The 26,600-nt window shown below is 43.0% G+C and overlaps 2 protein-coding genes across 4 annotated transcripts in view; both read left to right on the top strand.

Annotated features, from left to right (window-relative positions):
- The window catches only part of ccdc141 (coiled-coil domain containing 141), a 30,273-nt gene extending 8,382 nt beyond the window's left edge, over window positions 1-21,891 (top strand). The window contains exons 5-26 of one of the 3 annotated variants that reach the window (XM_077002315.1): window positions 516-769; window positions 2,702-2,821; window positions 3,160-3,354; window positions 3,681-3,853; window positions 3,986-4,127; window positions 5,149-5,268; window positions 5,747-5,938; window positions 6,248-6,427; window positions 6,617-6,796; window positions 6,896-7,045; window positions 7,294-7,482; window positions 7,921-8,082; window positions 8,522-8,662; window positions 12,323-12,463; window positions 12,664-12,861; window positions 13,121-13,304; window positions 13,644-13,756; window positions 13,854-13,913; window positions 14,010-14,567; window positions 14,820-15,628; window positions 16,368-16,543; window positions 21,442-21,891. In XM_077002315.1, the coding sequence (XP_076858430.1) occupies window positions 516-769; window positions 2,702-2,821; window positions 3,160-3,354; window positions 3,681-3,853; window positions 3,986-4,127; window positions 5,149-5,268; window positions 5,747-5,938; window positions 6,248-6,427; window positions 6,617-6,796; window positions 6,896-7,045; window positions 7,294-7,482; window positions 7,921-8,082; window positions 8,522-8,662; window positions 12,323-12,463; window positions 12,664-12,861; window positions 13,121-13,304; window positions 13,644-13,756; window positions 13,854-13,913; window positions 14,010-14,567; window positions 14,820-15,628; window positions 16,368-16,543; window positions 21,442-21,542 (4,538 nt within the window). In that variant the 3' untranslated portion in view covers window positions 21,543-21,891. The other 2 variants (XM_077002314.1, XM_077002316.1) reach the window with 2 other exon arrangements.
- Window positions 21,892-22,530: 639 nt separating this feature from the next.
- ttn.2 (titin, tandem duplicate 2) overlaps window positions 22,531-26,600 on the top strand; it is a 165,167-nt gene continuing 161,097 nt past the window's right edge. Inside the window, exons 1-3 of the mRNA XM_077002312.1 lie at window positions 22,531-22,726; window positions 24,347-24,450; window positions 24,843-25,046. Coding sequence (XP_076858427.1) covers window positions 24,360-24,450; window positions 24,843-25,046 — 295 coding nt within the window. The 5' untranslated portion in view covers window positions 22,531-22,726; window positions 24,347-24,359. The remainder of the gene's footprint in view (window positions 22,727-24,346; window positions 24,451-24,842; window positions 25,047-26,600) is intronic.

Genomic DNA, 26,600 nt, shown 5'->3' with positions numbered 1-26,600 from the left:
CCTTTTGGCACTGATGGGCTATGTGCATGTTGCTCTGAGATGTCTGTAATGTCTTTCCCATCGGAGCATCCTTTCACCTGTCTCCAAATCTCAGACATGCGGTCCATCCATCCAGTATCCCTGAGACACCCCTCCCAGATGGAAATGTCTATTAGTCCTTGTCATGCTGACAGATTTGAGCTGTGAGAAAGATGAATTATCATAGCAATAATGGCAGCTTACATGGCACTAAAGGGCTGAGTGATGCTTTCTCAATGGGGTCAATGTGAAATATTGAATTCCTCCAATGTCATAAAATGATAAATCAATGACTGTTGTGTGTGTGTGTTTGTGTGTGTGTGTGTGTGTGTGTGTGTTTGTGTGTGTGTGTTTTGTGTGTTTGTGTGTGTGTGTGTGTGTGTTTGTGTGTGTGTGTGTTTGTGTGTGTGTGTGTGTTTGTGTGTTTGTGTGTGTGTGTGTGTGTGTGTGTGTGTTTGTGTGTGTGTTTGTGTGTGGTTTGCTGTTTATATATCCAGGGCTGCTGGAGATGTCCATCCGGATGCTGAATAAGAGTTCTGAGCTGCTGGATTTTCTGAGCGTGTTTGCGGATGAAGAGTCTTTGCAGTGTGCAGGAGGTGGGAGGAGCGCACGCAGCAGCTGTAGGAAGGTGGAGGACCTGATGGAGGTCCTGCAGGACAGACGCAGGCGGGTGGATCTGCACATGTCTCAGCAGCTCCGTGACATGGGCGTGTTTCACGCAGTCCGCCAGTGGGAGGCACAGGAACAGGAGGTGAGTCACTGTGGTGATCCAGTATTAGATCCACTTTGGCAACTTTGTAATGACAGGCAAAAGTGTAGACGTACCAAATGTGTCTATTTCAAAAACTCCAGGGCCTCAGCATTACGAGTATTCTGCCTTTTACCAGCCCTGGCAGAGTAACAGTATTACTCTGAATAGGTGGGAATCATACATTGGCTGATCAGTGAACATAATTTTTTTAATTTGTTTGGTTGTTTTAACATTTGAGTTAAATCATCTGTCCCCCACTATTGACCTGACTATTCCTTAGTTTGATGAATCTCTCAGACTACACTGCGGGGGTTTCAGACCTGTAGTAGACCTTTAGCTCCACTGTTTAATCATTGGCACTAAGTGCAAAACCCCATTTCTGAAAGGACGTGGCAATGAAAGCTGAGAACTTCCTGGCCGTGTTCCAGAAAGATGCCACAGATTCTCGTCTCCGGTCTCATCCTGCAGTCTGGAGGCACAGTGCTCGAGGCTGTTTGTTCACACAATGTGAGCATCAGGCCTGTTCCAAGGAGCCTACAAATGGATGTGACTCAAAGGAAGAATTCACTGTAGGATTTAATTAAATAGTCCAGTAATCAAGCATAATATTCTAAAAGAGGGAATGTTGAGGTACAGGTGCTCTGTAGTCTCTGCATGTTCTCAACCAGATCCCACTAGACAAGTCATATTTTTATTCTCTTTCTGCTCCAAACACACCTGCTCCAGGTAGTCAAGGGATAAGAAACACTGATTGTATGGTTCACGTGTATCATGAGCTGAAACGGAACAGAAACTGTTCTGGGACCATCAAACTGTGTGGTGACCATCTAGGGACTCTGCACTAGAGGGGTACCACAGTCCAGTCAAACAGGATTTTCCTTCAGGCCCAAAGACTTGGGCCTGTTTTCTAATTAACATATTCACTAACATACCCTGTAATTAGCATACCCTGTAATTAGCTTGGGCTATATTAGTATTCTTTGCAGTGAGCTTACCCAGTTATTCTTACCCACTAGTTACCAGTTTAGAGGTCCATTAAACTTCAATTTTTTTATTCTTCAGCTGACTAACGGTAATGCAATACCCTAGCCCCAGCTATAAGAATCACCAATTAGTTAGGATCCGTGTAAGTAGGGCACAACATTTTGAAATGTCATGCGCTTTCCAAAGTGGTTTTTCCACATTTAATGTAATATATGCAAACACTTGAAATAACCTTTCACCAATCCCATGGAGAATATAATACGACATTTGTCCATTACGAAAATGTAACTTTTACATTTTTCGGTTGAGTCATGACTGAATTTCTTGCGATGAAACAGGAGATTAAGAGAATGAATGCAGTCACCCTTTTGAACCATCGGTCACCCTGTCGATGTTTTGGGGCCATTTCCTGTTTCCCCACCATGTCTCCATACCTTCATATGTCACAGATAGTATGCTGAGTGACATAAACGAATGGCTGTATTTTATACTTTAGGTTCTTGAGCACTGTTACAAAAGACACTTACTGAAGCAGAGTGATGAAAATGACCATACAGGAGGTGGGAATGGTTTGGTGGCTCCTGTTCCTATACGTAGTCCTTTTGGGCACTGATTGTTGTCCATTTGGAGGGCTGAGATGATACAGCTTTAAATAGCAGAACCTGTCGCCAGTGAGGGTGTGATATTTGTTGGAGGATATCCCAGTTAATGTAGTGACTCCACACATTTAGTTCACGTTTATAGTCATATACATATACACCTATACACTAGTGTGCATATACATGTACACAATCCTCTGTTGTGAGGTCTGGTAGCCTCAAGCTGCAAGAGATGCATATATGAACCCATCCTTGACTCTAACTGCATTATCGCTCGGAGGAAGCAAGCTGCTCCTCTGAGTCTTCGTTCCTCCTTCCCTCGACCACACAGCTCCGTCTTTTCCTGCAGGTAATGCACTGGGTCCAGGAAAATGCTGACATTCTCTTGGAGAACAGTCAGCTGGGCTCAACTCTCTCTGAGAATCAGGAGTTACTACGGGAGCATAAAGAGGCCAAACTCAAAGCCAAGGTAGGGCTCGGTGCTGCAGAGGGACTTTTATAGGCAGTTTCATGACTACAGTAACTAAATACAGACGAGGGATAATCATGTCTGGAACAAATGAAACACTCTGGGGCGCTTAAGCAAATGCTCTTACATATTAAATAGATTTCAAATCAACATTCCAAACCCATTTTAAACTGACATTTATATCCCTTTATTAGTAGTGTTATTTTTTACACTTCTTCTGATGCACTGCAAAGCTTGAGGAGTCCTGCCACCAGTTGGCCAAGAACCCTGCACAGAGCTCAGACGTGACGTTGACGACTGATCGCGTAACCCTTAGTGATTTTGAATGCGACGTGCAGAGCTGGAGTCTCCTGGTGGAGCGGCTGCTCCAGAAGGCGTCAGAGCTGCTGGCCTCAGGCTCCGGTGCCGAGCTCCAGGCCGTCTCGGAGAAGTGTCGGAATCTGCGCGCCACGCATGAGCATTTCTGGAGTCTGATGGTGTCCCGGGAAGGTCAGCTGCACGAGAGCAACGATTTCTTCTCCAGTGCAAATAAAGTATGTGAGATGGTTTGGTTCAGCATGCTGTATTACTTCGATGCTCTCAAACCAGAGACTGAAAGCATTATTTGTTGGTATACTGCCCTCTACTGGAGACATTGTTTCATGCATAGTGCCTCTGAAAGCTGTCAGAAGGATTTGGATTATTTCACTTCCCTTGTTCCTGATGATGTCAAGCTTGAGCAAGAGTCACTCTGAAAATTTGATCCATATGGTTTTCTCTTTACATTCCTCTTTTTTGTAAAATACTGAGCTCATTTTGCTTTGTTCATTATTCAAGTTCTGTGTGTATCCTATATTTCCAACACTCTGTGGTTTTCCAGGCGTTTGAAGCCCTGGCGACCATCGAGAGCAGCATAAAGACTTTAAAGACACAGACGGTGCCATTGGCGGATCTGGCAGAAAAGCACGAACAGCTCTGTCGCCATGTAGAAGATGCAGCCGGCGGCGCTCTGCAGAGAGGCCAGCTCATCCTCGCCAAGCTCACGCCACAAAGGTCAGAAGGGCGAGGGCTTCCGCTCCAGCAACCCAGACAACGCCAGCCGGCGTGGGTCGCCGAGTCCAGATCTGTATTTACAGAAGCCTCTGTTCATCCGCTTATCCATCGACATGTGTCTCTGCTCGGCAGTGGGCAGGTGGGAGGTGTGCAGAGGATGCTGGGATACATTGAGGAGCGGGTTGAGGGGCTGAGACAGCAGTGTCAGGCCTCCAGGGAGCTGAGCGAGAGGAGACACCACCTGCTGAACTCTTTCGACGAGCTCGAGGACAAGGTACAAGAGGAGGAGGCTCTGCTTGGTTCATATCTGCAGACCTCTGCCAAAAACACAGTTTGTATTCAGTCTGACTGTGATGATTGGGGTTGGCGGCCATTTGTTAATTTGATCATGTGACTTGTGTTTGTGTTTTAATATCAACTCTCTGTGTGTAATCCCCTTGCTGCAGCCGCATTTGTCGTTGGAGTTGCTGTTGAGTTTGTGAACAGTTGTAGTTAGGTTTCTTAAAAGTGTTATAATTATCAGTATAAGAGAAAGAGAATGTAACTCTGATCACCATTTGTGGACTTGGGCTCATTAATTAGTTTCTGCCCTGGTCAACTTCACCATATCTTCTCAAATAAAAATAAGAACTATATATTTTATTATATATATTTTTTAGTTTAACAATGTAGAAAATGGTAACTGGTATACCTGACATTTTCAGAAAATCAAACAAGTTCTGCACAGTATTGATAGTCCTTCCTTTAAAGGTGGTGGTTTGAATGCCACCATTGTCCAAACTGGTTATGATGGTGGCTTGAATGCAGTGGTCTTTGTCCAAACTTGTTTATGGTGGTGGTTTGAATGCAGTGGTCTTTGTCCAAACTGGTTTATGGTGGTGGTTTGAATGCAGTGGTCTTTGTCCAAACTGGTTTATGGTGGTGGTTTGAATGCAGTGGTCTTTGTCCAAACTTGTTTATGGTGGTGGTTTGAATGCAGTGGTCTTTGTCTAAGATTGTGCAACTAAGCACAAGTTCTTGCATGGACTGCCTTCTCTGTTTTAATGTTCTGAATTTAAATGCCAATTTTCTTTTGCTTTCTTGAGTTTGTAACCCAGTACACGGCGGGAGAGCCAAAACCATTTGCTCATTGTAGTTGATTTTAGAACATGTGTGTGCCAGTACATTTTGGACACGGTTGGTGATGGTGATTGTCATGCTGCAATGTCATGTCATGTAGTACGTAATGGAAGCTTTGCCCTACATTTCAAAACCCTGTATTAATGTGGCTTTCTTACTGTGTCCTTTTCCTGCAGATCTGTGTGTGGATTAGAAACAGTAACAGGGTGCTGTCTGACAACACAGACCCTGGTTCCTGCCTCTCTGAGACCGAGAAAGTGCTGAACAAACACCTGGAGGTATCCACATGTATGCAGGTGAACCTAACTCCTATACACACACACACACACACACTGACACACACAGACACACATACACACACACACACACACACACACACACACAAAACACCCTCGCTCACTAAAAGAATGATGAAAATCACCATATATTGCTAATGATTCAGATTAAATGCTCATATTAAGTCTACACGTTATTTATGTGATGATCTCTTGTATCTATTACATATCGAAGTCACAACAGATAAATTGTGCGATGAAATGAACTTCCCTCACTCCCATAACAATAACCAGCCCTGACATAATGCTTGTCTGTGTGTTATGAATATGACTGGTAGATTTCCATGGCTGTTTCACAGCCGTCTTCACATTCTACATCATTCACAACCTCCACTCCACAACTGGTCAAAACGGGCGCTTTTTGACCCTCACACAGCGGTGTTCACCCGTATGTCCGTCTGGTGAAGCAGGAGAGCTCACACATGCTGTTCTCTTGCAGCGAGCGGTGAAGGAGTCCGAGGCCCTTGAGAGGGTGATGGAGGAGATGCAGAGGCTGGGGTCACCGGAGGTGGTGGAGCTCTCCGTCAGGGCCTCCACGCTGAGGGAGCGGCTGCACACACTGCAGCGCAGCACCCTCGCGCAGGTGGAGAGCCTCCGCCCTTACGCTGCCTTCCTACGGGCCGCTGAGGAGGTGTGTGAGCGCGGGTTTGATGGTGTTCTCACCACTTTACCTGCTTTTGTTTGTATGTTGTTTTACTGAGCGTTTTTCATGAATTTACTTCATGATACGAAGACGTACAGTGAAGTTTGACGTGCTGCTTCATGCAGAGATATTTTTATTTGCAAGTCTATAAATATTTTTTGTTTCTTGCTACAGTGATGCAAATCTGTGGTGTATTTTTCCCATGGCCAATCAAAGGGGATAATGGTTCTTGTATGTCATGAATGTGAGCCCTGAGGACTACCTCGCAGAGCCAGACCATGTTGTTGGTGTGCTCAGGTGGAGGAGCAGGGTAAAGCGGTGCTGGAGTGTTACAAGAACAGACCAGACACGCACGAGGACAACGAGGAACCAGATGCTGCCGTGAAGGACGTTATGGACGCAAGATGGCAGTTGTTCCTACAGCATTTTCACTCCATGCAGGACCAGGGAAACAACTTCATCAACTCCTCTAACATGGTCTGTGATGCTCTAAGTGTTCCATCATGAGATCAGTGCAGACATGGTGCTCCTCTGTGAAACAATGTAATGATAAAAATAGAAAAATAAAAATAGAAACCATGCATAATAATAAATGTAATGTGCGTGTGTGTGATTGTGTGATTGTTATTTCATAGCTTCTGTGTGTTGATGTACTGCTGGTTCCAGGTGAGTGAGGCTCTGAGCTTGAATATTAGAGTAGCCGTGAGTGTGGTGGAGAAGACCATGGAGAGTCTGAGCAGCAGGAAAGCTGAGATCTCAGAGCTGTGGACGTCTTGGCAGCTCCGCTACAGTCAGATGAAGTCTGTGAAGAAACAGTGGAAAACATTCAAGGATCAGCTCAAAAAGGTGAGGTCTAAGAACACAGATCGCTGGACTGACGCATACCACAGTGACCGCTCCGACTGTCCAGACTCGAGACAACGTGGCGAATCGGTGTCCTTACAGGTCACACTTGAACTGAAATACCTGGAGGGTGTAATTGCTCCAGCGGCCAAAGTTGACCTGGGAAGTGATCTTCACACTGACCTGGGAAGTGATCTTGAGGTTGTGTCCAAGCTTCAGGACGACTTCGCCTCAGCCAAGCCACAGTTTCTGGTAAGTGAAGCTTTGCATAATTCTTCCTCTTTATGCGCACACATTTGTTCATCATACATAATACATGTTCTCTATTCTGTACTGATTTTAATGGCTGTTATTTCCACAATGTGGTGAGTGAGGGCTGTATAGTCTTGTTAAGAGACTTAAATGCAACCCAATTATATGGTTATTTTCCATTTAGTGCCTGACACAAGAGCAGTGTTGATTACCCTTCTCCACAGTGACTTATTTCTTTATCATCTTAGCAACTGAACGCAGAAGTGGAGTTCCTGGTGAAGACGGCGGAGTTGTTGGCACTGAAGGGAGTTCCCGTGAAGGAGAGGAATGAGAAGATTGGTGATCTCCTCCAGGTGCACCAGCGCGTGAGAGAGAGAATCCGAGAACACCAAACACTTCTCAGCATGGCTGTCAAATTCCATCAGCTTTACCAAGAGGTAATGTGATGTCCATCTGTCTCCCAAGGGCTTCTGTTAGCATCAGGGCCAAAATAGGACAACTTAGATGCTCCAGACAGCTGTAAAATCAGTAGTTAAATCCATGGTTCCACAGGTTTTCAGTAATAATTATAGAGAGAGAAAATAGTGCGTAATGCTGGATAAGTCGTTCCTAAATGGTGTAGCAGTTTTTAATGCCTACTTTGAAGCAGTTCAATACACAACCATAAAAGCTTCATTATGAGAGCATTTAAAAGAGTGGAAACAATTGTCTCTAAATGATTCCCCCTCCCTTTAAACCTAGACCTGATAAGAGTTCTTCTTATCTTCACAAGTGCTTGGTCTTTCCCCAGAGATGGCCCTATGAAACATTCCACAAACAGATACTGCTTCACCACACGCTTCCACCTTTTAATCCATTTGGCCTGGTCTCTTTAGCTGGATGGCCTTCTGAAAACAGAACCAGTGAAGGAGCTCAGTGACGTAAGCCAGGCCCGGATGTGGCTGAGTCAGCTCCAGGAGAAACAGAACCATGTGCGGCACCTCTACAGGATGACCACCTCACTGTCAGCTGACATCACCAGCATCATCCAGCGATCGGTGAGATGATTCTAGTGCTGACGCTGGTTCTAGGTGCTGACGTCACTAGCACTTTTTGGGCGAGAATCTGGACTTCTTTACAACCCTGATCTCAGCATGTTTTGTTGCAGAGGGTTCATACAGTTCCACAGATTCTGTACTGAATAAGGGTCTGCAGGTGTGGCAACACAACATTTACTGTGTTAGGCTGATGTGATTTACATGATTACATTTATTAGTCTGACAGTATTTGTGCTCTCTGGGAATTGAACCCATGACCTTGGCGTGGTCAGCAGTTTATGCAGCCTGTTGTACCGAGACAGCTACAAGAGCAATATGGTCTTTTTATGACCCCCATTAACTTAACTCACTGATAGACCCCTTAGTATTTTGGTTTGGTTGGTCTGTTTGGCCTTGTTTATAATATTTAACTAGATTTCATGATTCTCTCGGTCACCAGCCAGCGCTGGTGTTCTCAGTTGAAGACAAGATGGAGCGTCTGCATCGTGCCAACACTAGCTGGACTGCCCAGGTCAGCCGGCACCAGGAGAGTCTGCTGAACAACGTCCACTACGGTGCGTTTAAGGAGGAGCTGAGTGAGGTGAGCTCTGCATATTCCTCCCTACCTCTCAGTGTACACAGTGCTACCTTAAATCTCTCCTCCCCCTCTTGGGATCAAAGATGAGGGCTCCACATGTGTGGGGGTGGGGGTGGGGGGGGGCTTCTGTGGAATGATTGATTCTGTTTTTCTCGCAGGGTTATTTATAGAGTGGCCTTGTCCTCGTTAAGTTTAGCTCGTAGTCTGTGAAGCGTGTGTTTCCCGTCTGTGGGATTCTGCTAGTTGTCTCCTGCCACTCTGCAGATGAGACAGAATTCCAGCCTTATCAGTCCCCAAAATAACCCAGAGCCCATATCATTCTAAAGACAGACGAAACAGTGGAGACCAAACAAACCATGGAGACCAATCAAACCCTGGAGTTTTAGTTTGTCCACTACCCCTCTGCACCAGCCTTATTTTCTCTAACAAAATGTCAATTTTTGAAAACATTTTACTTTGCTGTAATACATCTGGACCCCTGTGGAATCGGAATTTAACATTATATGTATTAATTAGGTTAACCCACCTTAATATATTAATATATACACCTTGCCTGAAGCATAATCCAGTTTGCACTACAGGGAACAGAACATTTTTTAATTTGTAGCTTGACTATGTACATATTGGCTCATTGTCCTCTTGGGTAATAGTGCAAATAGATGCAGAGTCTCCCCCTAGTGGAGACCTCTTGAAGTGTTTCTGTAGTCTATCAGTATTCAAACCAGTATGGAAATATTTGTCTCACGAATGGCTGAGAAACTCTGCAGAGAACTGCTTATGTCTCAGCTATCTCTGTCTCATGTTGACAGAAGTAGTCGGTCAACATCTGTGAACAGCAAGCAGGTTAGCATAAAAACCAAAAACGATGTTAATCACGGTCTTTAGATCTGAGCTTACGCCATTGTTCCTCTGTGGAGAATAGAAACTTCAGAGAAGGCATCTTTCAGATATATTTGAACTATTTAAATAAATATGGCATAGATGTCAGGACAGTTAATAACATATTTCATTATTTGTGGACAGTAATAACCGCTTTCAGGCATAAAAATAATGGTAATCTGTTCCAGTACTGGACACAATTTGTGTCATTTCTAACACATCTAACCTGGACAATTTCTCAATGGGCTGGGGTCCAGCAGCAGAGCACAGCAGGAGAGGACAGAAGAGGACAGGAGAGGACAGGACATGACCCTCCACTCCCCCATAACCCCCACCTCCCTCCCCCTGGTCAAAAACCCAAAAGTTCACATGATTAATGTTCCTGTAAGCCATATACATGATCTCGCTGATGTGAGCATTGTACTTTATGTTATAGCAGATTCTTTTGATTCTCAGAGCATCAAATTATTTGTTAATATATCCATGTTGTTCTCATGTTGCCCAGTAGAGGCATGCAGGGGCTCAGTGTGCTCAGTGTGCACCCAAGCCACATAAGATGCATTGACATTTAAATCGATGACCCTCTTCATGACTTGGAGACGCTGGGAGCTTTATATAGAGCCTGGGATTGAGTGGGGCTGCACCGGACTGCACACAGACCCGTGTAGTCTCTTACCATCTTCAATGTTTGGTTTCATCTTGAGACACATTTTTTCCTTATATAAATGGGTCCACTGGATATAATGCACAGATATTTTGTTTGATCTACTTTTTATATATTTTGTATAATTGACATGCACGTGATAGGTTTACAGAAGTTGTCTACACTATGTCCATGTGAGTTGAAATATTAATGTTATTTTTAATATACAAGGTTGCTGTATTATCAGAACAAGACAAGTGATCCTCTTTCTAAACTAAATATGTCAGATCTGAGTAAAGCATAAAAAACCTCCCTAATTTGATGCAAACAGCCATGTCTAGTCTGACATGCAACATTAACCGCTGCCCAATCATGAATATTCATGAGTAAACAGGATGACATTTAAGCTGGACACTTGCAGCTGCCTGTCATTTGTCAGGAGCTATGACACTCTTTCAGTTAGAGACAGCAACTCTCAAATGTCCCGCTGCAGAGGACAACAACCATTCTCTGATTCTCTCTCTCTCTCTCTCTGATTCTCTCTCTCTCTCTCTTTCTCTCTCTCTCTCTCTCTCTCTATCTCTCTCTCTCTCTCTCTCTCTCTCTCTCTCCCTCTGATTGTCTCACACCACTACCCTCTCTCTTTCTCTTTCACCCTCTCTTGCTTTCTGTCGGGTGTATAATAGACCAGGAAAGCATTATAAGTAGGCACTAGCATTTGACAGTCTAATTTATAGTGTGCATATTGCAACAGTAAATTGGTTATTAAAGATAAGAAATATTGTTGCTGTAACTTGCATTCCTCTACCTCTATAAATAAAAAAATTATATAAGTAGTGCTCTGTAGGCTTACAGGTAAATGATTACAGTAAATATAGCAAACTAAAATAAAGTTGAACTAAAGTTTCTCTTGGTTAGTCCCTTGCAGGTAATACAGTAGACAACAACAGTAATGTATGAGGAAGAATAGGTGATAATTGATCCATCAATTAGTTAATTGATCCATCAATTAGTTTATTTAGTACCTGTGTTAATAAATGTACATGTAGCAAATCTAGAGTGGTTGCAGGCTAGATACTGTCTTAATAGTCATTTATCTCACTCTTGGTGAGAATGCCTGATGTTTTGTCACACACACACACACACACACACACACACACACACACACACACACACACACACACACACACACACACACAAATGCAAATACATAAAACATGCAAACCTATTCCAGCCCAGTTAGGTTGACTATCTCGTTATAGATGACGGCCAGTTGAAAAGTTTGTTGCACACCTGTTGGCAGTTTGCAGGACAGCCATGAACGAATGAAGCAGAGGTAGAGGAGAAAACACTGAGGTGGTGATGCCACTGTCTGGCCCACTGAGGTGGTGATGCCACTGTCTGGCCCACTGGAGCACAGTGGGTTCAGCTTCTCAGCTGTCCTCTGCAGTATGTAAATGTACTCAAGCTCTCGGTCTCTCTGTCAACCCCCCCTCGCTCTCTCTCTCTTTCTCTCTGTCAACCCCCTCTGTCTGTTGCTTTCTCCCCCCTCTCTCACACACACAGTCTCTATTTTACTTATTTCTCATATTCTTTTTCATCCTCCACTTCCTTCTTTGATTTCTTCCTGTTTCCTATTTCTCCCTCTTCTCCTTTCCCTACCTACTTCTCTCTCTCTCTCTCTCTGTCTCTCTCTCCTACTCTCTCTCTATCTTACTCCCTCTGTGGACAGTGCATGAGGCGCCCCCTGCAGGTGGGTAAGCTCTACTAAGGCAGTTTGGAGGCCTCTACCCTTGCTTCTGGGAGCAGGATTGCAGCTGTCCTTGAATGACACATGATCATGTCATTTAGAGACTCTACACCATTGCAAAAGGCCAATGGGATGGTGGTCAAAAATGGCCCTGCACCATAAATCACCTCTAAAATAATCTGGGACAGAGCTCTCTCTCCCTTCAGGCCGTCTCCTCTACTGGAGGCCTGCTTTCCCTGTGAACAAACCGCTCAGTGGTTGCAGCAAGCACAGCTAATGCACTTTGGAAGTTCATTATAGAGATGTTTTATAACATGGTTGAAATATGTACACAGTTGTTTTTTTCTGCATTTGCTAATATTTCAGGTTATGAAATATTTTCTGTTTTCAGCTGCGAGAGTCTTTTAAAGACATCAAGAAGAAGTTTAACAATTTGAAGTTCAACTACATGAAGAAAAATGAGAAACTGAGAAATCTCAAAGCAGTAAAAAACCAGAACCAACAAACTGAGATATATGTAGAAAAACTGCAGGTGAACACAGTACAAACAAGCAACACAAACACATTATAGAATAAATGATGTAATTATATAATAACCTATACAGATAGTTAACTATACACATCATTAGAATTCTGTAATTCTAGGCACACTTTGCTGATTCATAGGAAATGCTCGTTTGCATTCTGTTTGTTTGTTTCTTTGTTTTTAATTGTTTGTTGGTTGTGATGCAGGTTCTGAAACAGAAGCTCCAGGCGTTTACAGGGAAGGTGGCCAGCAGTGCTGAAAAGCACCTGATTGGCCGCAGCCCCAGAGAGTTGGAGGATGCCACCAATGAGCTGCAGAGACAGGTGGGGGATTTTGACAGGGTGGTGGACGATTACAAGCAGAACTTGGACCTCAACATGAAACTACAGCAAGCCATGGAGGAGGTGGGGCAAACACACAACACTGTTGTGCAAGGCTACCACCTGTTCGGTTTATATTAATTAACAAAAAATTAATTAATAAATTAATAATAATAGTTAGTTTGAAAGAAGGCATGTCACACACACGTCACACACACGTCACACGCATGTCACACACACGTCACACACACACGTCACACACACGTCACACACATGTCACACACACACGTCACACACACGTCACACACACCTATGTGGACATTTCCTGCTGTTTGCTCCCCAGTACCAGTTCTGGTGTGACGAGGCGGGCGGCACCATCGTGAGAGTGGGCAAGTACTCCTCCCAGTGCAGGACGAAGGAGGCCATTAGCAGTCTGCACAAGCAGTTTGAGAAGTTCGTCTTACCCACAGTTCCACAGCAGGAGGAGCGTGTGAAGCAGATCATGGAGCTGGCGGTGTGCTTGCACGGTACGCCGCTCACATCGCAGGCGCGGAGCCGCAAACTAAACACTGTGCAAATCTGATCTATTCTAATAGTCTGTTAAGTCATTAAAATGTGCTTCTATTGAAATATATCTTCAAACAAAGATTACTGTTACAAATGCAAAAAACCACAAAATAACAATGACCATATTTAATTAGATGCTATTATATTAACAGTAATAAAATATAGTGATATTAACAGCTAGTATGACAAAGATGTGCATAAAGAAAGAAGAAAATAGGTGGAATAGTCCCTTGTGGAATAGTCCCTGACATGAGTGCAAAGCTGTTGGACTGGAACAGTGAGTGATGTTTTTTATATAGGTGCAGAGGAAGGAAAGAAGTATATGGAGAAAACTGTTAACAAGCACAATGAAATAGTGGAATCAATAAAGGAACTCTCCAGCGGCCTTTTAGAACTTGAAGCCAAACTACAGGTTGGCATAATTTTCCATCCGTCTATTTACTGTTGGACTTGTATCGCATGCTGTTGGCTGCTCCACTCAGTCTGTATGAACTTGTTTATTTGTGCAGGCAGACTCACTGAAACAGCAGTTCACTGAGGAAAACAACCAACATGACACCATTGAAACGGTAAGCATTAAAGACCACATGTCAATACTCCCTTTGGAATCGGCCGCTTTTTGGCTTTGTGTTTTTTGTTCTGAGATGGTTGTTCCATCTGAGCAGCCAGAAGGAAAGGAGACGGGCCACACCCCTGAGATAACGGGCCCCGCTGGCGCCAAGGACGACCAGGACACCAGCCAATCAGAAAGCAGGAACGTTCGGCCGAGCGAGGCGCAATGCCGGACGAATGAGTGGCCGAAGCAGCTACAGCTCAGAGTTCTGCCGGAGAGCCGGCGTTACACGCAGGAGACCTACATGAGGACCAGCACCGTGCAGACCATCGCCAGCCCATCCACAGTGGAGTGGAAGGAGCAGACTCACACCTCCTTCTCACACACGCAGACCGTCCGGACGTCTGGCCCACCTGGAAAGAGGGACAAGGTTCCTCCACGAGAGCAAGATCCCTCCACCCTTCAGCAGACCAAGAGGCCATCTCAGGACATATCTCCACCGCCACCACCTACTCTTGGCGAGAACCCCATGCCTCGTGGCTCCTCAGACATCCGCAAGGAGGTTCAGAGTGGAGAGAAAGCTTCCACACCCCTTAGTGTCCAGCACAGCAGGGCCCGTGGAGCTGGAGGGTCGCATATGGCTCCACACATGATTCACGCAGACTCCAAGGTGCATGTTTAGTCTGTCTGGGTGTCATCTTGATTCCTCTCAACTGTATTCATTATTGTATAATAATACACATTCACAATGATTTTATTGGTTTATCCGAATGGTTAAAATGACATGAAATGCAAGCCTAATGAAGAAAACAAAAAATATAACAGACCAGAATATTCTTATTTTTTATGATATCCATCCATCCATCCATCCATCCACCCAACCCACCCACTTAAATCTGTATTTTTCTTATTGTGCTTATAGGGTGAAACTCCTCCTCCAGAAACATTCTCCAAAAGTGTGCCGGACCCTGGAGTGTCCACTGATGGCGAGTATCATGACCACCTCACCGAAGAGTCCCTCTCTAACGATGAATATGAGTGTGCCTCTCCAGACGACATCTCTCTCCCTCCTCTCTCTGAAACGCCTGAGTCCAACATGGTCCAGTCCGAGAATGACCTGGACGATAGCTATTGCGTGAGCTCCCACAGCCTGCCTGTGAATCAGTACAGCCGACTGTCACACTGCCAGCACGGGGAGGGGACTCAGTACCAGCCCGAGGCCACACCCAGTCAGGGGGACAGCTACCTGCACTCCGGCCGCTTCAGGACGGAGTCATCCTCCTTCGTCCCCAGCCCGCTGACCGTGCCAACCCCAACCCTGGTCTCAAGCACCATCTCCAGCATCTTAAAGAGCAGCAAGCCTGTGCCCATCCTACCAACAGGGGGCGTCACTGAGTGCCACCAAACACTGTACTCCATGCATGAGAGCAGGACCGAGATGCAGGAGTGTGTGCATGAACCTGTCCTTGCCCAAAACTCTACTGCTCAGGCTGGTAACATGCATGTCCCCCCTAAACCATTAACACCTGAGAAGGACCCCGAGTCCTGCAAACCCGCGGCCATACGCGAGGAAATCAGACGTGCGGGAGCCTCAAGGGCTGTGGAGAACAACCTAGCAGCAACACACGGCCCTAACTTCTTCAAACACTTGTCTAATGTCACTGTTATGGAGGGCTCTCCTGTGACCCTGGAAGTGGAAGTCACTGGATTCCCTGAACCTTCTTTAACCTGGTGGGTAGCCCATAACAAACTGCACCAATAGACTGGAATTTCCTGGTCCTTGGATAAAAAAATGATTAAACTGTTCATTAAATTGTTTTAGTTCATGACAATAATTCTGCAGTAGGACCTCCATTTCGAGTTCAGAGTGTATTTTTCAGTTTTTGAGATAAGACGTCCTCAGGAACGCAGTGTAGTCACATTTTCCAAATGGCTAAAAACTTAAGGTTGGGCTTCAAAAGATTTAGTTACATATTTTCAGATATAATTTGCTGATTTTTGCATTGCATGAAAATTGGAGATTTTGAGAAAATAACCCGACCCGAACGTGTTCGCTTTGAATGTGCAGTGTTCCAATTTCTGTTTCATTCCTACTAACATTTCATGTTATGATTTTACTTGGTAATCTTCCTTGTTCTGTTGCTCTGACTGTGGAGTTCTAACACCACAATTTTTCTAACTTCTCCCCTTTACTGGCTTTATTCCACACAGCATAACCCGTATTCCAGTGTCACTCCTTGTACGTTGTGCCCACTATGTGTACGTTGTGACCACTGTGTGTACGTTACGCCCACTGTGTGTACGTTGCGCCCACTGTGTGTACGTTGCGCCCACTGTGTGTACGTTACGCCCACTGTGTGTACGTTACACCCACCGTGTGTACGTTACACCCACCGTGTGTACGTTATGCCCACTGTGTGTATGTTGTGTGCTGTGATTGTGTGACGTGACCCTTCACTCTGTGCTTCAGGTTCAAGAACGGACAGAAAGTGAACAGGGACACGGAGCGTGTGTTGCTCTCCTGTAAAGAAGGCAAGCATGTGTTGTTCATAGAGCGGGCCACAGAGGCAGACTCGGGCCAGTACATGGTCAGTGCCTCAAACTCGGTCCGCACCATCTGCTCCAGCTCTGTGCTGCAGGTCAAAGGTAACAGCTGCCCTGATTTTGACGCTCTGAAACTGGACTTGCACACCTGCTTGGGCACCCTCTGTGTTCTTCTCTGGCTCCTCTACCTGCTGGTGTTATAACACACACGGACTCCAAACAATCATGTGGTTGTTCACTCTCCATTCTCTAATGACCTGATACCTCCACTGTTTGCTGCAGAACTCTAGAAGAATATGCTTTGAAGAATGATCCCCCCACACACTTTAAAACTCATTGCTAACTCTTAAACACTGGTAATAAAACTGCTGTGCACCTTCACCTACATAGACCTTTCTTCCTTTTTCCATGTAATTCTATTCTGTAAATGATATTCAGATTTACTGGTATCTTCTTAGGTAAAATGTTTTCAAGATGAATCATTATTTATCACCAAGATACATCCCAACATCAGTGAATTTGATGCATAATCATCGGTTATGAATATACTTAGAAGTTATAAACTATCATTTGTGATCAACGTGTTCTTGAAAAACAAAAGTACCTTTATTTCTTTTTCGTAAGTGATAATATACAGTACTTTAATTATTACCTGGCCATGCATTAAAGTTATATATGACTGGGCTCTTAAAAATCTCATGTGTTTCATATATATGTGCTGAGGACGGAGAAGCTGCCAGACAGCAAGTGCTGTGTCTCTGGAGAGGGTGAACCTCAGGAATGTCAAAACATTATGAATGGACATTATATATATATACACTGCTCAAAAAAATAAAGGGAACACTTAAACAACACAATATAACTCCAAGTCAACCACACTTCTGTGAAACCAACCTGTTCATTTAAGAAGCAACACGGATTGTGAAGCAATTTCACCTGCTGTTGTGCAAATGGAATAGACAACAGGTAGAAATGAGAGGCAATTAGCAAGACCCCCCTATAAAGGAGTGGTTCTGCAGGTGGGGACCACAGACCACTTCTCAGTACCTCTGCTTTCTGGCTGATGTTTTGGTCACTTTTGAATGTTGGTGATCCTTTCACACTCGTGGTAGCATGAGACGGACTCTACAACCCACACAAGTGGCTCAGGTAGTGCAGCTCATCCAGGATGGCACATCAATGTGAGCTGTGGCAAGAAGGTTTGCTGTGTCTGTCAACGTAGTGTCCAGAGGCTGGAGGCACTACCAGGAGACAGGCCAGTACACCAGGAGACATGGAGGAGGCCGTAGGAGGGCAACAACCCAGCAGCAGGACCGCTACCTCCGCCTTTGTGCAAGAAGGAACAGGAGGAGCAGTGCCAGAGCCCTGCAAAATGACCTCCAGCAGGCCACAAATGTGCATGTGTCTGCACAAACGGTTAGAAACCGACTCCATGAGGATGGTATGAGGGCCTGACGTCCACAGATGGGGGTTGTGCTCACAGCCCAACACCGTGCAGGACGCTTGGCATTTGCCAGAGAACACCAGGATTGGCAAATTTGCCACTGGCGCCTTGTGCTCTTCACAGATGAAAGCAGGTTCACACTGAGCACATGTGACAGACGTGACAGAGTCTGGAGATGCCGTGGAGAGCGACCTGCTACCAGTTTGGCAGTGGGTCACTAATGGTGTGGGGTGGCATTTCTTTGGAGGGCCGCACAGCCCCCCATGTGCTCACCAGAGGTAGCCTGACTGCCATTAGGTACCGAGAAGAGATCCTCAGACCCCTTGTGAGACCATATGCTGATGCGGTTGGCCCTGGGTTCCTCCTAATCCAGGACAATGCTAGACCTCATGTGGCTAGAGTGTGTCAGCAGTTCCTGCAAGATGAAGGCATTGAAGCTATGGACTGGCCTGCCTGTTCCCCAGACCTGAATCCGATTGAACACATCTGGGACATCATGTCTCGCTCCATCCACCAATGTCACGTTGCACCACAGACTGTCCAGGAGTTGGCAGATGCTTTAGTCCAGGTCTGGGAGGAGATCCCTCGGGAGACCATTCGCCACCTCATCAGGAGCATGCCCAGGCATTGTAGGGAGGTCATACAGGCACGTGGAGGCCACACACAATACTGAGCCTCATTTTGACTTGTTTTAAGGACATTACATCAAAGTTGGATCAGTCTGCAGTGTGTTTTTCCACTTTAATTTTGTGTGTGGCTCCAAATCCAGGCCTCCATTGGTTAATAAATTTGATTTCCATTGATGATTTTTGTGTGATTTTGTTGTCAGCACATTCAACTTTGTACAGAACAAAGCATTCAATGGGAATATTTCATTCATTCAGATCTAGGATGTGTTATTTGAGTGTTCCCTTTATTTGAGCAGTATATATATATATATATATATACAAACAAATGTAAAATATTCACTTCCAAGATAATCTAAAGATAAAATTCCAGAAATACTAAATAAATTATAAACATATAAGAGCATAAAATTACAAGACATGTCTGACATTCCTGAGCATGTACAAACACGTTTTTAAGTGTATAGGCATGAAAAATTGAATCAGAATTAGCTTATGTTCAACAGCTAATGCAACACATTGGTATAAATTTGGTATTAAATTTGCAGTAGTAGGGGTCTTGTGGATGAAGAACCAGCATGTGTCAGCAGAGATCACATATGTGCTTCATTAACGAAGGGCTTTTCTCTAACTGACCTCAATGTCTGCCGTCTGGGGTAACACTGGCCTGTATACTTGTTCTATACCATCTGAGTTAGAGAAAGATGTGACTTGGCATAACCTTGATTTAGCATGAATAAATTTGAAGTGATTTTAAAACATCACGTTTAAAAAAGATCTGTTTAGAAATATATTTGTCTGGTATTTCTAATGCTATTGCGACATAATAAAATGACTAAAAGTTGTAGTTCCAAGTACTAATTTGAAGTGAAATCTACACCATTCACTGTCTACTGGCAGTTACTAATTATGAATAGTCGCCTTGCAAGTCGTGAGCAGACCGAGTCGTCACCTTACTAATGAGATATCTGTCAAGTGTTCTGAAACGGGAGGCTTCACACCTAAGTTGTCAGCAGGTTGCATGAGCTATACTGTGTACTGTGCAGTGTCTGGGTTCCCGAGTCCTGCGTAATTTAATATAAGGTCAGTAAGTGAGGTAAGTGTTTATGTTCCATACTACTCTCAGGCTAATGCACACAGCAGCCAGTGTGCAATCCACACCACCAGTGTTGGTCAGGGTTTATTTCAATCACAACCTGGAGGGCATGGACCAATTCAGAATTTGTGAAATCTTAAAAATGTTGGTCCTTAGATTGTGTTTGAAAGGTTGGGGAGAGGTGAATAACATCTTAGTTCAGGAGTTTAGTCTCGGCTTAAGAGATCAGCTCATTGGTTGGGGAGGGGTGAATAACATTTTAGTTCAGGAGTTTAGTCTCAGCTTAAGAGATCAGCTCATTGGTTGGGGAGGGGTGAATAACATTTTAGTTCAGGAGTTTAGTCTCAGCTTAAGAGATCAGCTCATTGGTTGGGGAGGGGTGAATAACATTAGTTTAGGAATATGTCTCAGCTTAAGAGATTAGCACATTGTCAACACCAGGCAACATTTGACAAGCACTCAATTAGCTTCACCTGAACACTTGCAGATATTCTTTGCTGTTATCACCGGGCACGGCTGTGGTTCAGTTTAGATTAGTCAGTAACTGCTTCCTACTGGGAACATACCTAAGCCATGTCTCTCATCCCTGCGTCTTCAGAGGTGGCAGTGTCAAAGATAACAGCCAAGCTTTCTGCTTTAACATATACAAAGATTCCTTTGATAACATTAGTATGCATTAGTATTACCAGTACATTAGTAGCCTATTAATAATGCTACTGAAAACCTTAGCAGGGTTATTAACAGACGAATGTATGTGAATTCTGTAGAACGGTACTACTCCTTCTCGCAGTAAATGAAAAAATGAGTAAATGAAAACCTCAGCGCCTGAAGCTCCCCTCCTTGGGGTGAAGCAGCAGATGTATTAGCAGGAGAAAGAGGCGCCATCCACGGGTCTGTGTGTGCAGGCGCCAATGAATCTCACATGCCACGCTTAAGGAACACAAATGTTGTGGTATGTGGAGATGGCAAATTAAACTATGCCAGGAAATGATTATAAGGAAATGCCTTTGCATTTCTGTTAAATGGCATCTGAGAGTGTGAACAAAATTCAAAGTTCACTCTTCACATGGTGTTTTTCTTCCATTGAGGTGAAAAGTCAAAATGGCACTTGTGTGTTTCTGAAGAGATGTGTTGAGGTATCATATTCCAGAGTGTGTGTTCGTATTACCAAAAGCACTGAGGGAGGGTATGGGTCCTGGTCAGGAGAAACTCAAACGAGAGCTTTAAAAACCTCTCTCATCATCACTTTGTTGGTCCATCTTTTTAAGAGCTACAGCTTTCTTTGTTTCTGTCTTTGTAAATTTCAACTCAGTGACTGATATTTCCAGACTTTAATCCCAAAAGTCAGATTAACTTTATCAGTAGCGTAACCTCATGAAATTAAGACAACATGCTTTTGAGCAGGATGTTTTAATTGTGGGGGTTGCTGACTGTAAAACCATACAGCAATAGGGGGTGAACTGTGTTTCTTTGATTCGCCAAATGGCAATGGACTAGTCAAGAGCCATAAAAAGGTGTCAACTCTGGGCTCAGAAGTGTACTTAATGCCAGTTAATGTTCCCCACCCATTTATCCACAATAACCCATACAATTGCGGCTGTATTGCATGCTTGATTATGGTTTATTCTGTGCACTATAAGATATCCGCTTCCTTTAACAATAAAATTCTTTTTTCATAACCTAATGTTGAACTGATTAACTTCAACAAAACTAAAGAAAAAATAATACACGTTTATATTTTTAGTGTGTTGCAGTTTTGCGTGTTGTCTTGTTCATGGAGATGGTGCTGATTAAATGAGACTGCAACTGTGTGATAGATCTCCACTGCATGCAGCAACAGAGCATCCTGTGGTGCCAGGCGACCTGTCCTGTTCCTCTAAATCAGCTGGGACCGAAACTGAGTGCAGAAATGGAATATCAGAACCAGGAACCTAGGAGTGAGGAGGAGTTTGGATTTCACTTCAGAACCAGGAATCCAGGAGTGAGGAGGGGTTTGGATTTCATTTCAGAAGCTCCATGGACTCCAGATGAATAACAACAGATGATACTTATAATAAAGAAGCAAATGCAAGAACTTTGTGAACTTACATTCACAATATAAATCACTTATTTATTCTCCACATCTATGAATAATGCAGATTTGGTGTGATTTTAAAAAGTACAATTATCTTTTTGTTCTCAACACTCCTCTTATGTGTTCAATGATCATACATCTGTACACTTTGAATTGTACCTCTACCATGATGACTCTATGTTTTATTAAATTCTCCCTTCACAATATCAAGAATGTGAGCTACCATGTTGTGTTACTCATAGATTCCTTCTCCGCTGGTCACTGTCTATCTTTAACTTGCTTTACCCTTCCTATTTTAGAATGCTGAAACCCCCCACTCTCTATACATCCATAATGTTAACTCCTAAGATCGCTGTTAGTTTGGCAGATTTTGAATTTGGTAGAGGCCCAGCACCCTGTTCTCCTTGTAAACTAGAGTGTAACAGGTTAATCGACACTGTTGTGATAGAGGCATTTCTCTCCTTCTCAGTTTGTGTAAAAGAACTGTGGGAACCTTGATCTGATAAACAGGCAAAATAAATCTTATTGACCCTAAGAAGACACAAAAACTAAAACAAACAAACAATGAATCCACTATTTAGTTTGAAAGTCTGAGCAATTGTATCTGCATGGAGGATACTGATGTTATATTAGGAAGGGGTGTATAGAAACCCTGCATTAGCATGGCCTGAGTAGCGTTAAGTGAGTGACAGGTGTGAGCGTCCATAAAATGGCTTCCATCTCCCATGATGCCTGGTTGACCAATGGGGTGGGACAGTGTAGCAGTGATGCTGTCAGGTCCAGGGGTATATAAAGTAAAACTACCATGTTAGCACTTCTGAGCAGTTGGTGCATTCCCAGCCTTGCCTCGGGTGTAGGGATTGCAAGGAAAAGCAAAACTACATGGATAACAGCCAGTGTAGTTTTGTTTTTTGGGGATATTTCTGAGGCTCAATTGTTCTCACAGTGGATTTTCTTAAATCGTTTCTGGATAAGGAGTTTGTTTTGGAAGTGAACACACCTTTGGGCTCTGTCCCTACAGATCGAGGCACTCTTGTGGATACAAGTAAGTAATCTTTGTCCTTTTCTGCCCATGCACCAGCAGACTGCTTTCCATTTGTGCTGTTTTCTGGTGTGATGTTTTGCAAAACAACAAAAAAGGTAACAGTCAAAGCACTGAGAAATCTGACCCATGCTTGTCTGTCATGGAACCTGAAGTTTGGGATAACTTTCTTTTAGGCAATAACTGATTTTAGACTGAGACTTCTCAGTGTTCCGGGCTTCTATATAGTGCAATGATTTCAGAAAAGCCAAGAATAGCCTGTGATAGCATTAGAGTGCTGTCCCAGCTGGGCCACAATGTCTTTTTAAGGGAATCAGCAGTAGGGCTATCAGTTGCACCTCCAGCTATGTGCCACATGGTGACTGTCAATCAGACTAGGCACAGTTTATTTATAGACTCTGCCTTTTGTGACACTGGGTCGTCAGTCTCTTAGGGAGTTTTTATCTTGGAATTAAAAATATATATATTTGTTTCTTGAGTAGTGCAGTTTTTTTTACTTTCTAACCCCTATTTTTATAAGGTGACAATAGCTGTTTTCATGCTGTTTTCTGAAATACAGAAGCATAGACGAAGTGATTCATGTTCCATCTGTGGGGAATGTCAACATAACTTTAATACTCATGACTACGCCTGGTTTTGATTTTTTGCTAAAACTAGGTCAGTTACATGGAATTATGAGTTTTCTTTATTTTACATTTATTGTTTCCTTTAACTACTTTATGAGGTCTGAACCTAAACGTGTATGAAAGTGTGTCTGTGCTTTACGTGGGTAGAATTCAGCTGAAGCGAAAATAATTGTTTTATTGGAATTAAGATCATTTTAGTTTGAATTTAACTTTCATTTACAAGGTACATTCAAAGTAACAATAGCTATCCTTTTTTAGAGTTTGGAATAGTTACTTTTCCACTTTATTTTATTTATTTTAAGTATTTACCTACTTTATTTTAGGTAAAGGTCAGGTACAGCCTCATAACATCCCTCCTGGACAAATATCACATATCTTCAAAACAACTACATATGTATTAGATCATTTATATATATATTAGTAATTTCCCGATGTTCAACAGAAACTGGTAACTGTAAATGTGTTTCTGTTTGATATGTGCCTACTTATTAGCAGTAAAAGTTATTTTGCAAAGGCTTATAATGTTAATAGACTTGTGGTGTTGTGTTAAAAGACTGATAACTGTATTAATTACTGAAAAGATATATGACTGACTCACCTTTTGAAATGAGACCTGTTGATATGGCTATGTCACATAATAGTGTAAGATGACAGAAGTGAGTAGTCATTGTGAATAAGTCAACAGTGATTAAACGAGAACTGAGCAGCACTGTGATGAGGGACAGATGCCAGTTGTTGCTGTCATGTCTGTGAGCTGTAAGTCGATGTGGCCAGAGTGTTTGGGCTAACACCCAAACCCCAGGGAGTGGTAGATTTCTCAGGTGACAGGCCGACCCTGGCCAGGTGCTGAGGAGTCACATCAACGATTAGTCAATTTGACCACAGCTAAAAATACCCTGTCTGTAATTGAATTTCTTTATAATTGTGTTTGCATGATTCCTGAGGGTGATTACACAGGCCTTAATAATCAGCGTTTTGTTGCATGCTTTCTCCTCAGGGTGCCTGTTACCATGACAACGCAGGCGCCAACGTTTACACAGCCGCTTCAGAGCGTGGTGGCACTTGAGGGTAGTGCTGCCACGTTCGAAGCTCAAGTTAGTGGTAAGAAACCAAATCATACACATTCAAGCATTCAGTTTATTTATCAGCCACAAAAGGCTGATAATTGTGCCTGTATGAACACAACAGAATAAATTGGTTTTACACAGATTTGTATTCATTTACAAACAAGGGTCTAGTAAATTTCCTATGAATACCTCAGTTTTTTTTTTTTTTGGTTAACATTTAATGACTGTGGATAGTGGTATGATTGGCACTGTATTCCTTTAGGCAGCGCATAAAGGTTTAAACTGGATTGGGTTCTATTTTCTGGCAGTGAGTTATAGACATGCAGACAGTATGTATAAGTATAATTAGTCTAGTTTGCTGAAGTTTGGTTCTTGATGTGGCTACAGTCCCAACTACTATTGCTCATGAGGCCCTCTCTCTTCCAGGTAATCCAGTTCCTGAGGTGAGCTGGTTTCGTGATGGCCAGGTTCTTACTGCTGCCGCTCTGCCCGGCGCTCAGATCTCGTTCAGCGAAGGCCGCGCTGTTCTGAGGATCCCTGCCGTGACAGTCGCACACAGCGGAAGATTTTCTGTGAGAGCCACCAATGGCGCTGGACAAGCCACTAGCACCGCTGAACTCCTGGTTACAGGTGAGAGACGGTGTTTTACATCCAAGAAACAGTGTTTTTACGGGGGGATGCATGGGTGTACTCGCATAACCTGCAAAGCAGTATATTTATTTACTTTTGCCATTTTACTTTAACAAAAATGGTTAAGGCTAGCAAAAGAGGTAACTCATAACCGTTTATTTTAAGCATTTACTCCATGCGCGTATCCGTTTACAATGCCTGTCAAATCACAGGCAAAAGAAAAAAAGCTCTCATATTATTGTAATGGAATGCATTTACAAATGTTTTAAATGTTATGAGTTGCTTATATTCTTAAGCGTTTAGGAATTGTGAGCTGGTGCTTGTTGTAGGTCTCTGGTATCCAAGTAAGGTAACAGGAGAAGTGGAGATTAGGTGTGCAGTTCATAGCACTGCCAAATTGAGTACTCTGCCAATAAAAAATTATAGGATGTCGATCCTGGAAGAAATACAGACAAGTATTTATAGTACATTATAAGTGGGATTAATAATATTTAATGCACTGTACATGTACATTGAACAGTGGAAATGTAGTGCAAAGAACATGTTATATATATATGTGCCAAAATAAGGGTCAGTACTTGAGTATAAGTACTTGAGTATATGTTTGAGAACTTTGATAAAGGCACATTTATCACAAAGATGTTTATTTGTATGAACAATCAATGAAGCAGTTGCATATATTACTGATGTGATCAGCTGATTGATTATATCAGACCCACCCAGAGGTGGGTAGAGTATTCAACAATTTTACTCAAGTAAAAGTATTGTTACTTGAACCAAATGTTACTCAAGTAAAAGTATGCATCCAAAAATTTACTTGAGTAAAAGTAAAAAAGTACTTTGATAAAAAGCTACTCAAGTAGTGAGTAAATGCATGCCTTGTGTCAATAAATGACATCATGGGAAATTGAATTACTGGAAACAATGACTTTTAATAATAACAAAAATAATTTATTATAAATAAATATAATCTATAAAATTTATTTATTATAAATAATTTGTATTTTTGTTTGTTCCTAATTATTAGGCCTGTGTAACTTTAACCCATCTGTGCAGTTAGAACACACACCCACTAGTGATTACCATAATATTGCAGATAGACTGAACATCACAGTTTTTGACTGGTAGCAGTTCACATTTTTTAATATTCAAACATAAACCAGAAGCCTTAGAGAAATCATTGATGATATTGAGAGCAATAGGTATTTGATTTACATCTTTTAGAAAGAGTGTAGTATCATCGGCCAATTGACTAATAAAAATATTCCTGCCAGCTATGGAGATTCCTTGAATATTACTGTTAATAATATGAGTTGCGAGAATTTGTGTAGAAAGTAAAAATAGATAGGGAGAAAGTGGACATCCTTGCCAGATACCTCGTTTGAGGTTGAATCTGGGGGTCATACCATGTTTTAATTTGATAGAGCTATTGCTGTTAGCATACAGGGTTTGAATGGCCTTACCAAAGTAAGTACCAAAGCCAAACTTTTCTAGAGAACGAAAGAGGAATTGATGTTCTATTGTGTCAAAGGCCTTATAGAAATCCAGGAAGAG

This window comes from Brachyhypopomus gauderio, chromosome 4 (genome assembly GCF_052324685.1).
Source record: "Brachyhypopomus gauderio isolate BG-103 chromosome 4, BGAUD_0.2, whole genome shotgun sequence".
Classification (NCBI taxonomy): Eukaryota; Metazoa; Chordata; class Actinopteri; order Gymnotiformes; family Hypopomidae; genus Brachyhypopomus; species Brachyhypopomus gauderio.
This window is presented reverse-complemented; position numbering and strand designations above follow the sequence as displayed.